The sequence below is a fragment of the Balaenoptera borealis genome (assembly GCF_965194805.1).
Source record: "Balaenoptera borealis genome assembly, chromosome: 11".
Taxonomy (NCBI): domain Eukaryota; kingdom Metazoa; phylum Chordata; class Mammalia; order Artiodactyla; family Balaenopteridae; genus Balaenoptera; species Balaenoptera borealis.
Genome location: NC_138868.1, coordinates 47683555 through 47697231, shown reverse-complemented (window position 1 = coordinate 47697231; position 13677 = coordinate 47683555). Strand labels below are relative to the sequence as shown.

General features: G+C 53.4%; 1 protein-coding gene across 8 annotated transcripts in view; it reads right to left on the bottom strand.

Annotated features, from left to right (window-relative positions):
* The window catches only part of DENND2B (DENN domain containing 2B), a 151948-nt gene that overhangs the window by 6004 nt on the left and 132267 nt on the right, over positions 1-13677 (bottom strand). For 7 of the 8 annotated variants that reach the window (XM_082341415.1, XM_082341417.1, XM_082341416.1 and 4 more), the window contains 8 exons: positions 13433-13529; positions 12766-12810; positions 11573-11757; positions 10378-10487; positions 10117-10186; positions 7269-7346; positions 6591-6731; positions 2705-2853 (listed from right to left, as the gene is read on the bottom strand). In XM_082341415.1, the coding sequence (XP_082197541.1) occupies positions 2705-2853; positions 6591-6731; positions 7269-7346; positions 10117-10186; positions 10378-10487; positions 11573-11757; positions 12766-12810; positions 13433-13529 (875 nt within the window). The remainder of the gene's footprint in view (positions 1-2704; positions 2854-6590; positions 6732-7268; positions 7347-10116; positions 10187-10377; positions 10488-11572; positions 11758-12765; positions 12811-13432; positions 13530-13677) is intronic. The other variant, XM_082341420.1, reaches the window with a different exon arrangement.

The following is a 13677-nucleotide window of genomic DNA, read 5'->3' as shown; positions in this document are numbered from 1 at the left end:
CCAGAAGGACCTCGGTGGACATTTGCAAGCGTTTTGGCAGCCAGTGCCTTGCTTGGCTGTCCTACCACCCCATGGATGACTAAAATACCGCTGGGCCTTGAGGCAGAGACACAGGTATGCTGGCCCTGAGAGCCCTTCCCCTAGGGACAGCAGCTCCCCATACCCCAAGGAGAGCCATCTGAAAAAGATCTGGAAAGGGGCTGTCCAGGGTCAAAGGAAACACAGCTCCACAATGCCTTCCAGTGGGCCTGGGGCTCGGGAGGCAGAAGGCTTGTACAACCCTTAGGGCTGATCACTGCAGACCCTGTGTATGCGTGCATGGACGCGCATGCACCTACACACACACACACACACCCTCCCACTTACACAGACATCAGAACTAGGCCAGAGGGACCAAGGACTTGTGGAAAACCTAAAATGTGAGCAACGGAACAAGAGGTGGCTGGGCTTACTGAGCCTTGACCCCAGTCCAGGCCTGTGTGCCCTCACTGGGCTGCCTATTCTGCCCCTCTTCAGTCAGAGGCAGACCCCAAGCAGGGAAGACATCTTTTCTAAGACCCAAGATTGGCAGGACTTGAATGCTGAGCCAGGCCAGATCAGGGCCCTGGGGTATTTTCCTCCCCAAATGGTCCAGGAGTGTGTTCAGAGGCAGCTGAAGCCACGGGAAACAATCACTGTATTCACAGCCCTGTTGGAGCCAGGCTGAGGGCCATGGGGGTGGCCAAGAGGAGGCTCTGTCCTGGGTAAGGGAGTGGAACCTTCAAGAAAAGAAACCTCGGGGTCCAGGCTCTGCTAGGGGCATCAAGGTCTGACCAGACCAGAGCCTCACAGCTGGGTAGCGGGGGCTTTGCTGGCAGACAGTGAACACGGATGGCAGAAAGGCACAGACGGGGCCCCAGGAAGCTGCCATACCTGGCTAGTTCCGGTTGCCGGCTCGGTCCCTTCACAAGGCCTGACGGGCCCATGACGTACATAGAACTGTGGTGTACAGAAGCACTGAGGCTGTGACGGGAAGTGGGAGACAATCTTCTTTTCTAAACCTGGCTCTCTCTGGAAAAGCCAGAAGCTCTGGGTTTTCCTCCTCTTTACTTCTCCTGGGCTGAGGGTGGCCCTGAGTTCCTGCGCCAATGCCCTATGAGGGCATTTGGGAGTCCATTTCCTCATGACCCTCTCACGCACACAAAAGAAAGACCCCAGGGATCCTGGGCTTATTGGGGGACAAACCAGGAAGAGGAATCTTCTTTTCTGCCTCTCATATCAGCGCCTAGTGTATGTTATGGCACATAGCAGATAGCTTAATAAACGTCTAAATGACTAAATTAATTCCACCACTCTAAAGAAACTACTGCCCCCCGTGATGGGTTCTTTGACGAAAAATCATACAATGTGTTGCCGAGATCTCATCCTCTCCCTGCCTGTCCCATCCCCTACATATACCCTTTGCTATGGTCTGAATGTTTGTGTCCCCTCAAATTCTTTGTTGAAATCCTAACCCCCAAATATGATGATATTAGGACATAGGGCCTTTGGGAGGTGCTTAGGTCATGAGAGTGGAGACCTCATGAATGGGATCAGTGTTCTTATAAAAAAAGAACCCCCCTTCCACCATGTGAGGACACAGTGAGACGCCGACAGCTATGAACTAGGAAGAGGGCCCTGACCAGAACGTGACCATGCTGACACCCTGATCTTGGACTTCCAGCCTCCAGAACTGTGAGAGATAAATTTCTGTTGTTTATAAGCTACCCAGTCTGTGGTATTTTGTTATAGCAGCCTGAATGGACTAAGACGCTCTTTTAAAGAGGAAAAAAACCCTTGGCTGCCTAGAAGAGCTCGGCCTCTTCCAGAACACCTCATATCCAGTGACATTTCTGCTGCCCCCTCCCATGGCCACAACCATCTGGAACTCCTCTGCCTCTAAAATCATAAATGCCAATATTTCAGACTAAGACTTGAGATCTAGTCAGCTCTTTTCTTATTCTTCTTAATCCAGCTCCCCTGCCTCAATGACACCTCCAGTCCCTGGGCTTCTTTCTCCCTTTCCTAGTTTGGCCAACCTTCCTACAACCACTCTCCTCCCCAGCACTCTCAAGACCCTCACCTGGTCCTTCTCTGCAAATCCCCACATGCCTGGCCCTGGGTCACTCCATTCAGTTGCCTTCTCCAGGTGACACCCTCACTGGCCCCCTCACTGGATGGCTCAGCACTCCTCATACTATCCCTAGTCAGTGCCCTTGCCCCTTCCTCACTGTGGCTCTTCCTAAAGTTCATCGCTCTCTTAAAATTCAGCATCCCACAGAGGTGGCCTTGCCTCCGCCTCCAGAGGAAGTGTGGCCCTCAGCTAGAAATCTTACTTTCTTACCTTTCTGCATGTAGATAGATTTGTACCTCTACAATCTTGGCCGTTGCAAAAGCAGCAGCGTTTGTCTTTTTCCCTCCAGCCAAGTCCTCCATTGGGTTCTCAACCCTGCCATCTTGTGTGCTCGCAAGCCCTGCTCCCTCAGTCATCCTCTCTGCCCGGGTTTGCTAACCTTTCCTCTGCATTTGATCTTTCTCTCACCACACACAGATGCACACATACACATACACACACACTCCATGCACTAATACGACAGTGGCTGGCATATACTAGGGCTCGTAAATCACATTGGATCAATAGTGGATGTGCTTTACCCCCTTCTTCACCTCACCTGCTGGGCCCTACCTGAGCTTATCTGCTACAAAAATGACGCGGCGCTCCAGCAGCAGTGAGGCGAAGATTCGGATAAGCTGGCGCACACTGAGGCAGGTAAAAAGGCACTCGAAGTCCACATGCTCCAGCCGGGAATCCATGGGCCGCCGCAGCTCTAACACCTGCAGGAGAGCAGTGGGGCAAGTGGGTCAAGGCAGATCAGGTGGGTGCCACTCCTGGGTCCTACACAAAGCGACCGGAAGCTGGCTCCCCTTCCCACCTGCTTTCCCAAGGCCTCTAATCCACCCCACTGTGTAGTAAGACCCAGTCTCCTCCTCCACTCAGACCACAGCTCTGCTCCCACAGTACTCAGACGCCCAGCCTGTGGGCAACAGGGCTAACTGAATATGGGGGAGGCTCCGGAAGGAAGGAGCTGGGGAGCCATATGCCAGGCTCTCAGCAAAGGGGGGAGGAGAGCTGACTGCTCTTACAGATGAGGGCGGGAGGGAGCCACACAACTTCATCTGCACTGCCCTCCCTGCCCTCCTGCCCGTCTCCCCAAGGAAAGGCCTTGGCTCCACCCTGCCCAGCCCCACAGCTGATCGCTGCCCCTCCGCGCGGCTCTGCTCACCCACCTCTGGACAGACAGTGCTAGTGTCCTTGTTGCCATGCCCCCTCCCTTTCCTGCTAGGAAGAGTTTCCTTCCAGAGGCTCTGTCCTGGCCTCTATCTCTACTGGCTTGTCTAATCCCTGTGCCAGGGACAAGGGAAACACAGGGCAACGGCTGGCTATTCCACAACCTTGCCAGGAAGCAGGCCTCTCTTTATCAGGGCCAGACCTAGCAATCTTCCCTCCGGAGAGGTTGCAAGGCCACTCCTAAGGTCGGTGCTGTGGCGCAGAGACCACTTCCCTGGGGGCAGTCATGAGGGTGGAGGGTGGCAACTGACCCTAGCAATGAGAGCAGGAGGAACTGCTGACGCTCAGGCCAGGCCAAAGCAGCTCTCACCAGGGCCTGCCTAGTCTTCCCCTTGGTTCCTCAGCATATGTGGGCAGCACAGATGTGTAGATCTCCTGAGAACCAGGAGGGAAAATGAACGCCCTCTTTTAGCCCTATGGTATCAGAGCTCTCCTCAAGGGGCTTTACCCTGCCTTATCTCATTTGTTCCTCAGAGTCTAAACAAGTGAAGTTCTACCTCCTAGCTCAGCAGTCATCCCTCTGGGCCCAAGGGAAGCAGCAAAATGGGCACAAGTTGCCCTAAGGATGTGTCTCTTTTATAGGGATCTGTTTACACTCTGTCTCTCCCACCAGATGGTGAAGCCCCAGAAGGCCCAGTGACTGGCAGGATGTGGGGTACACCCAAAGTGCTCAGTGAATGTGCGCTGAAGGGATCCCTTACCACAATCACGCCAGAGGCCTCTGCGCCCCTCCTGCCCTTGCCCCACGCGGAAGAAGTCACAGTGAAGCTCCCCCAAGCCTCCCTCCTGAGAGCCTGCATGCAGCCAGCGCCCCACTCCTACTACCCCGAGGGTCCGGGCTCCTCCAGGGAGTGAGAGTTCACACAGGAAGCTCACATGACCTGGGCCTCTCTTCATCCACCTGCCCTCAAGGAGATCATAGCCCAGTGAGGCTGAATGAGCCTAAACGATCACAGCCCACCAGCTTGGTGTCAGGACAGGGGAAAGGTGTAATTAACATCTGCACAGGGCGCTGAGAGGGCTGAGAGGTCAGGGCAGCAGCTCAGAGCACAAGACGCTTAACTTGGTTGTCCAAGGAGAGAAGAAGGGAAGTGTCTACTAGGCAAAAGGAAGCAGGGTTCAGGGACAGTAAGCAAGTCAAGTCAGAGCGTTGAGACGAGGCTGCTGAGCGGGCTGGGCCCCATCCTGAAGGACTGACTCCCCGGCATGCTACTGGACTCTCAGGGTAGGGTCGGGGGTCCTGCCCCCAGGTCATGCAGGAAGCAGAAAGTCCCTCCGAAAGAGCGTGGGAGAAAAGATGCTACAAGAAAGGCCTTAAATGGCATTCGCCACTCCCAGCAAACCCAATGTTTCTTTAGTCAGACCCTCTCCACTCCCTGCAGCAACTAAGTTATTTCTTCTTCCCTCTCCTCAAACCCAACATCCACCTCTCACTCTCAGAGGATGACCTTCTTTTCCATTTTGAGAAAACTGAAGCCATCAGATGAGAATCCAGAATCTACAAGCCATGGCCCTTCCTTGCCATTACACAAGGAAGTACCCTTCTCTCCTAAAAAGCCAGTCTCTCCCTGGATCCCACCGCCCTGCCTTCTCACTGACAGTCTGACTGTCCCCTCCCTCTGCTGCTGCTTTAACCTCTTCCTCTGATGGGCCACTGCCACCAGCACCCAGACAACCACCTTCAACTGACTCTCCCCTGGCTCCACATTACCGTTCAACCACTGCCCCTTCCCCATTTCTCCCCACAGCCAAGCCTCTTAAAAGCTGTCTCTACAGGCTATTCCCCCTTCTCAACCCCATTCACTTCTCAAGTCTCTCTACTCAAGCTTCTCGGCCCCCTGACCCCCCACGTTTCTGAAACTCAAGGAATCCCGCCACGCCTCATCCTGACCTCGCCTGATCACTCCTTCCTTTCTGAGAGGCCCCCTTCCTTGGCTTCCTGGCACTCCTCCTGTCTTGGTTTTCAGGGCTGCTGCTCCTCTGCTGCAGGCCCTCTAAATGCTGGAGGCCCTTGGGACTATCTTCTCTTCCCTGTCTACACTGTTTGCTACTAAACGTCTTCTCTGGGGTGTCTCACAGGCATCGTAGACGTAACGTGTACAAAATCAAACTCTTCCCCCTCACAAGCCTCCCCCTCCTTCAGGTGCTCCATCCGCTGACCTGCTGCTCAAGCCAGAAAACTGGGAATTCGCCTTCAAGTCTCCCTAACACTATCCCCTACTTCCAATCAAACACAATGTGCTATTGACCCTAATTCTAAAGCACATCTCAAATCCATCTATTCTCTCCATCTTTTCCTCCACACCTTAATCCAAACTCCGATCATCTCTTGCCTGTACTACCGCAACATATCCAAGCTGGTCTCCCTGTTTTCACTCCAGTCCGTAATCTACATAACAGCCAGAGGGAGCTTTGAACATCATATCTCGGATCTTATAACCCTGCTTTAGAGACATTCCAAAACCCTGAACTTGGCCTACAGGTACATTGTGATTTGGCCCTGCTGTCTATCCCCCCTGCTCACTCCCCTTTTCAACCATCCTGGCCTTTTTTTCCGTTCCTTGGCAAGCATCCACGCTTTCCCAACTTTTGCCTTTGCATGCTGTCCCTCTACCTGGAATAATCCTCTCCCGCCCATACCCTTCTCTTTCAGTCTCCCTCCTCCCACTTCATCTGGTTGACTCTACTCACCTTGGGTCCCCAGTAAAATGTCACTTCCTCAGAGGAGGCCTTTCCTGGCCCCTAATCTAAAGCACATCCCCTGTTACACACTCTCACTCTGTGCTTTCACTTGGCACCTAACACTTTTAGGAGTTATCTGTTTCTACGTACAAGTATTTATTTAATGTCAGTCTCTCCCACTAGACTATGAACTCCACAAGGGCCGAGCTGTGCCCCTCTTTAACTATATGACTCTGCCTCAAGGTCTGCAGGAACCCTGACTGTAAGAGAGCACATATTCTGTAAACATTTGATGAATGAATAAAAGGTGGCCTGCAGTTTAGTCCAAACAGGTCAGGGAAGGCCCCTAGAAGCTGCAGAGAGTTGAGCAACAATTACAGTTCTGTCATTCACTTTTTTTAGCCCCTGTTGGTGAGGTATACAAATGTGTTGAGCAAGGAAGGGGCCGTGCTCTGCACCCCCAGAGACTGAGCCTTGGCTCAGCAGGTCCCACTCCAGCCCCAGTCCATGGTCTGAGAGAAGAGGCAGCAGAAATCCCTACCTCATTGCCAGCCCCCGGCAGGAATGTCTTCACTTTGATGGTCTTCCCTGGGGCAGGGAAGGGTGATTCCATGAGACTTCTCATGAAGGGATAGACCAGAGCGGCGGAGATCCCACGCCGGCGCTCCACCTCATCTAGGACCTGTGCCCACCGCCAGCAGCCCAAAGAGGAAGGGTGTCAGGGCGCCACCCTCCCCTACCTCCTGGGCAGAGAAGAGGGCAGCCCGGCATCTGACCAGCCGGGCCAAAAGCTGGGAGATGGCGGACTATCTCGCCAGGAGCTTCACACCCTACCCTTCCCGTCTCCCTGGCCACTCGGTGTCAGCTCTGCTCCCTAACGAGTCCTTGCCTCAGACTCCAAGATCTGAGTAGCTGGGCAAAGGAAATACCACTTGAGGTCGGGTTCCTGGGCACTTGGCTTCCCGCAGGGTCTCTGTCCCCAAGGACTCAGCTCCGCCCATGGGCCAGGGTGAGCTGTGACATTAGCAGACACTGCCGGTGCAGGAGATGGTAGATGGGGAGGGAGTCAGAGAGCTCCCTTGCACTTGCCCTTGCATTCTCGCCTTCTCTCACCCTCTCACACACACAGGTGGTTTTCTCATCTAAGCCGCATGCAGATATTCCTATGGGAGCTGTCAGCTTGGGGAAGGGGGAGGGAAGTAAGCCAGAGCCCTCTTACCTTGGAAAACAAGCCGAAGCAGCCAAGGCGGCTGATGACACAGTATACCTCTGGCAACCGAGGCCCTTTCCCACTTGGCTGGGCCAGGACAAGGAGGAGAGAGACACAGACACAGAGAATGCATGATTACTATATCTGACTCCTTTTCCTCGGGAACTGAGGACTAAGCACCTCTCTTCTAGTGAAGACTCCGGGCCTCTTCTAAACCTCTACTCAACCAGGCCCCCAAGGAAAAGGCTGCCACTCTTTGGGGGCAGGCTTCAGCCTCTGCTGGGCCTTCCAGCCCAAGGTGCCAGACTCCTGCCAAGCTCTACACAGGCTCCACCCTTCTCCCCCAGGAGGACACTGATGGGGGCTGGCAAAGGACGAAGAGGTTTGGCAGAGGCTATAGGGTGATGTGTGGATTTATATCCCTAAATCCCCAGGCCCCCAGTGGTAAGGGAGGGACTTGTGTACATCCTTAGGAGCAAGCCAGGCGGTCTTCTGCCTCCCAGAGGGGATTCTGCAAAACATTCCTTTTCTCAGTTGCTCTTTTCTCCCTTCCTTGATCCATCCCCATTCTAGGAAAGCAAACTGACACCAGATAAGAGAAGCAAACTACTATTTATTGAATATTTGCCATATCTGAGTCCTGGGCTTGGAACTTTCCAAGAACTTGTTAGATAGGCATTATTATCTCCCTTTTATTGATGAGGAAACTGAGTTCAAAATTATTAAGCCATTGTTCAAGGTCATGTATTTAGAAGTCATGGGACCAGGAGTCTGTTTCTGCCTCTGATTTGCTGTATTACCTCTAAAGTATGCTGCCTTCTGACAGAAAGGAAGGGAAAGAAACACAAAGAGACTGGACAGAGGCATGTACAGAGTAGAGGAGAACAAAGTAAAAGGGGGATTTAAAAGGTAGGCAGCTGAAGGAGATGTGCACTGAGAGCTCCCCAGGCCTGGAGCCCCCAAATGCAGGCTGGAGTGAGTCCACAGGAGTTGACTTCTCCAGCCAGGGGCTGGCAGGGCTCTGTGGCTGCCTCTGGCTCAGAGGCCTGGAGTGCCCAGCAAGGCCGAGCGGGGAGGAAGCAGAGCAGCAGGTGCTGGCCCCTCATGCAGGCTGCTAAGCAAATGCAGATGGGCTATTTCAGTCTCCAAACCTGCTGGCCACACGTCACAGATCTAAAGAGAAGGCAGAATCTGTTTTTGTCCATATTAGGCCTGAAACTCACTCCTCTCTTCTTCCCTCTCCCCCGCCTCCCCTAAAGCCCCAAGTGATTAAAACAAGTATGTGGGATTTGGGTTAGAATCATTGTGTCCAATCTGTAGGAATGCCGAGCCAGTGCCAGCCCCCTTGGCAGGGACCCAGCCCAGGCCCTCTCTGAGCAGCCAGGACAAACATGCTCTTCCCGGGGGGCAGCAGGCCCGCGGCAAAGGAGCAGCTCTGCTCCATCTCTGCTCCTGCAAAGGCAGCCTTTGGCACGCTACCCACCCCAGGCCCAGGTGAACCTGCCCGGCTCCCCACCTGGCATCTGTACTGCTCTACCTTCCCTTAGCCCCACTCACCAGGCATTCTATCTCCAAGTACTCCTTCTCCCCAGACTACCCTTTGGGGTGATCCAGGACTACCAGATTTGGTGTTAAAGGACTTGGAGTCAACCTGGCTCTGGCCCTGATTGGCTGTATGACCCTGGGCAAGTCATTCCACCTCTGAGTCTCGGTTTCTTAATCTAAAGAACATATATAATAATACTGGGTTGGCCAAAAAGTTGGTTCGGGTTTTTCCATACGATGCTATGGAAAAACCCGAACCAACTCTTTGGCCAACCCAATACCTCATGGGCTATTATGAGTAATAAAGAAAATGACATACTTAAAGCATCTAGCCTGGAACATAAACAGATCCCAAATCACAGTTCATTCTCTTTGCCCTGCCTTCTACATTGAAAGTCCTACCTCCTCTACTGGACTATCTAAAGTTCCTTAAAGATAGGAGCCATGTCTAACTCATCTTTATGTGCCTTTAGCATATGCTGCCTAACCCTCAGCAGGTGTATGCTACATGTTTCTGAATGAATGAATGAACAGCCCAGAATCCTTCACCTGGAGTCCCTGCTATACATCACCTTTGCCAAAGATCCCCCTCATCTGCCCCTTCTCCCACTAAAGCCTGGGAACCCTGAAACTCTGTCAACAACCCAAGCCAACAATACCCCTGGTGAGCCCCAGGGGAGTGTGTGACAGGACTCTCTTTATCTTTACCTCAATCTATTTCCCAGGACTAATGAGAAGAGGGATGGTGTAGTGCTTCTCTCTCTACAACATGGCTTATATTTTCAAAACCCTCCCTTTCCCTTGAGTTCAAGGCATCTCTCCCAGAATCCCATAGAAGGTACTGCTCTGTCCCTGCTCAGCCTCCAGCCCTACCAGACCATGGACAGGATGCACATCAGGTTGGCCAGGTATGGGGGCGAGGAAGGTTTGTCCTCCACCCCAATCTGATGCACACACACATACTGCTGGGTTGATGTGATCCTGCAATCAGGATCAGCAATCTGAGCCTGTAAGCCCGAAGTAAATGAACAAAAAGAAAAAGTATAGAAGAGCTAAAAACATATGACAGCCCAGTAGAAAGTGATCCAATCTCTTCCCTTATTGTAGATTATCTTAGATCCTGGGGCCCAATCAGAGGGGCCACTTTAAGTCCTGCCATCCCAGGGAGTGCTTCGTGGTGTGTGTGTGTGTGTGTGTGTGTGGCCTGCAGAACATAGAACAACTTAAGTTTCTACAAGCTCAAGTTAAAGAAGAGCATACACACATACAAACACTGTGGCCCAGTCCCTGAGGACTGAATGGCCCTACTTACTAGTAAGCGCCTGCAGTAGCCAAAGCGTCTGCTGCCATCTTCCCCAGTCAGCATGAAAGAGAACGTCTCACTGGAACATGGAGAAGTCTGGCATCAGGGAAATATCAGAGGACCCAGGAAACAGCCCCCAAGAAGAGGGACCGCCCAGGGAGGGGGTGAAGGACCAGGCTGCCGTAGGAGAGGAGACTGGGACTAGGGTGGGCCAGACTCAGCTGCCCACTGTTATGGGGGTAAAGGAGGCTATGCCAGGCCGGGCCTCACCTGCTGTACTCTGACACAGGAAGCCAGTCTTTGGCATCAGGGAAGCAAAACTGGGGAATGGCCTTGAGCCTCTCCTCTGCCTCCCGCATCTGCTTGGTGGGTCGGTCCAGCTGCAAGGAAGAGGAATGTGGGGAGAGACAGATAAGAGAAGACGTGGAACTTGGGGCCGGTGGGGGGTAGCTGACAAATATCTCCTCCCCCGAGAGTCCTAGGTGGCGTTTGCCCAACTGGCATGCTTCTCAGCAACCGTACCCTGACCCCACTCCCATTTCTCACAGAGAGGTCCAGGTGTGGGCTGAGTCATCATTTATTCATTCAATATATGCCAAACTAGCACTTTCTACGTGGCACCTGGCATGTGCTGGGCTACCAATAGAAAACCAAGTGGACAAGGTCCCCGTCCCTGTGCATTCTGGTCAGCAGAGTGAGATAATCAACAACAAAATTTCAGAGGGTGCCACAAAGGAAATAAACAGGGCGATATGACAGAGATAAGTGGGTGGGTGGGGCTACTTTAGAGTGTCTAGAAAGATCTCCTATTTGAGCGGAGAATGAAGAATGAGAAAGAGCCAACAGCCAAGTGAAGAGCTAGGGAAAGAAGGTTCCCCGCAGAGGCAATGGCAGAGAGAAAGGGCCCGAGTGTTACAGGAAGAGAAAGGAGGCCGGGTAGGCTGGCTGGGGCGAGCAGGGAAGGAGTGGCAGGAGCTCCCGTAGGTGGGGGAAATGGGGAGTGAGTGCTAATGGGTACAGAGTTTCTTTTGGGGGTGATGAAAATGTTCTAAAATTGATCACATAACTGTGACTATACTAAAAGTTATTGAATCGTACGTTTTAAACAGGTGAATTATATAGTATGTGAATTGTATCTCAATGAAGCGGTTAAAAAAGAGAAAGGAAAAGTAATAAGGTAGGAGAAGTAGCTGGGGGCCCTTCCTCAGGACCCTTGAAGTCCTGTAAACAACGTGGATCTCATTCTAGGCACGCTGGGGGGCGTTCTCTCCGCCCTCATCCTCTGAATACTCACTGGCCCAAACCCACCCCCTCTCCTCCCTCCTGGCTACAGGCAGCCACGCTCAGGGCTAGCGCAGTGAGGTGAGTTGCTAAGGCAGGAACAGGATCTCTCTTCTTCCCCAGATGGGCCAGGCAGAAAGGAGGAGGCAGAGGAGGGGGCAGGGAAGGAGGGAGGGGGCCTCACCTTGGGAAACTGGTAGGAGACCTCAGGGAGGTAAGTGTTTCGGGATGGCTTCCTCTTGAGGGACACCACCACGAAGTACTCAAACAGCTCCCGCTCCTGCCACTCGAGCAGCTCCAGCTCCAGGGTCCGGTAGCTGGGTGCGCGCTTCAGCATGGACTGGATGTGGACCAGGCGCTGCGTGTGGGCTGGGGGCAGGTCACACGTCAGGGACAAGGCCCCCACGTTAGCCCCCTCCACCCCATGCTCAGGGCTCCATCCCCGTGGGTCACCTCTAAGTGCAGGAGCCTAGTCTGATGGCCTGACCCAACGAGGTCCGGGGGAGAAGTGGCAGGAGCAAGGTGTGTAGCCTGTCTGCCCTGACACAGTCAGGGCCTCCTGGAGCCTCTGGAGGCTGAGCTGGGGCCAACAGACTGCCTGAGCCAGGCAAATCCAGGGATGCATCAACGGCACCCAGCCACCCCTGCCCCTGTGCCAGCAGGACTAGAAGATATGAACATCCACGAAGCCTTCATCCTAGGGCCCCTAACAGTCCTTGGGCTTGGACCCTTTTTCCCTGTCCCCAGGCCCAAAGTCCACTTGCCCACTTGCCTGGGGGACCAGCAGAGGAGGGAAGGAGCAAGCTAGCTCCCACATACTTTAATCATCCAGAAAGGTCTAGGCAGGGCTTCCCAGTAGAGAAAGAACAGAGATTTGCCCAAGGCCCTGTGGAACATGAAGGTCCCAGAACCTTTCCAGGGAGGTGGCAGTTCTCCTTTCTAGGGAGAGGGAAGATGAGTGGCCTCAGAGCCTCCAGAGTACCAGTTTCCTCAGACTTTGGCACATTTCTTCCAACCAGAAGAGGTACTTGTAACCTACTGAACCCACCTCTGACCCTCCATATTCACATCACTTACCAGGCAAACCTAGCACCCAATTTTCATGGACAACGGCTTGGGAAAGTAAGGCAGGGTCACCAGCCTTAAATTTGGGAAAAGGGAGATGGTTGCAATTAACCTCTCAGGGCTGAGCTCCATGACTGTAGGAATGGACTCCCCTAGAGCTCCTTGCTCTGTTGGCCTCGTATCCTGCCTGCCATCGCCTCTCCAAATGGGGCCACTCTGGGATATTGGAACTGTATGTGCAGAGAAGGGAAGGCTGATTCCCCACAGCCAGGGCAGGAGAGGGTTCCATGCTCTTGGGGAGCCATGCCTCACCTTTGAACCTGTCGTCGGAGTCGCTCTCACTCTCACTATTCTCATCTGGAAAAGTTAAGAGCAGAGTGCATGCTTGCTGAGCCATTGCCCCACAGCAAATGTTTTCTGTGCCCCCCCACCCAACTCTTCTCATGAGGGATGTTCCTCGTCCGGGCTCCAAAGGGCCCCTGGCCAGGTGCTGCATGGCCTGGGGCCAGGGTCCCTCAGAGCTCAAACTGCAGGTGCTAATCTATATACAAACCCCTATCCATCCAGTCCTGATTCGGGGCAAGCTGAGGGCCGAAGTTGGAGGCTGAGCCAGCAGAGAGGCCTATCAGCCTGGAACACAAGGGTCTTGCCTCCAGGAGGCCAAGATTTGAAATGGGAAACAGACCACAGTGCTCAGTAAGTCTGGCCTTTCCTTTTGCCAGATGCAGATTCCCACACCCACTTTCCTATTCAGGGCCTCACAGCCCAAAGTCTGCACTAACCCTTCCCAAGGCTTTCTTCCCTCTTTGGCCCTCCCCTCCTATGTGGCCACTTTTTCGCAGGGCTCTACCCTCCTAGAAGACAGGAGGATCCCACGATTGCCCCATGGAAGGGTAAACTGAGGCTACTCCATGCCTCTCCCCACTTCTAATGCCCAAGGGCCCCAGAAACCTGAGCCAGCTCGGGCATCCAGGCCTACCTCTCAGTGATGATGTCTCAATGCTGGACATGGACAGCTTTTTTAACCTCTTCTTTCCCCGCTTGGCATTGTAGATGGAGTTAATTCTTTGGACAAGCTGGGTGAGAAAAGCAGGGAGGGTGAGGCAACCCTAACACCAACTGCCCCTGCTCCTCAGAAGGCTGATTTACAGAGGCCATCCGTTCCCTTACTGGTACAAGCCTTCTGCCCTCCCTGCACTGGGCCCAGTACTGGTCTCCCTGCTG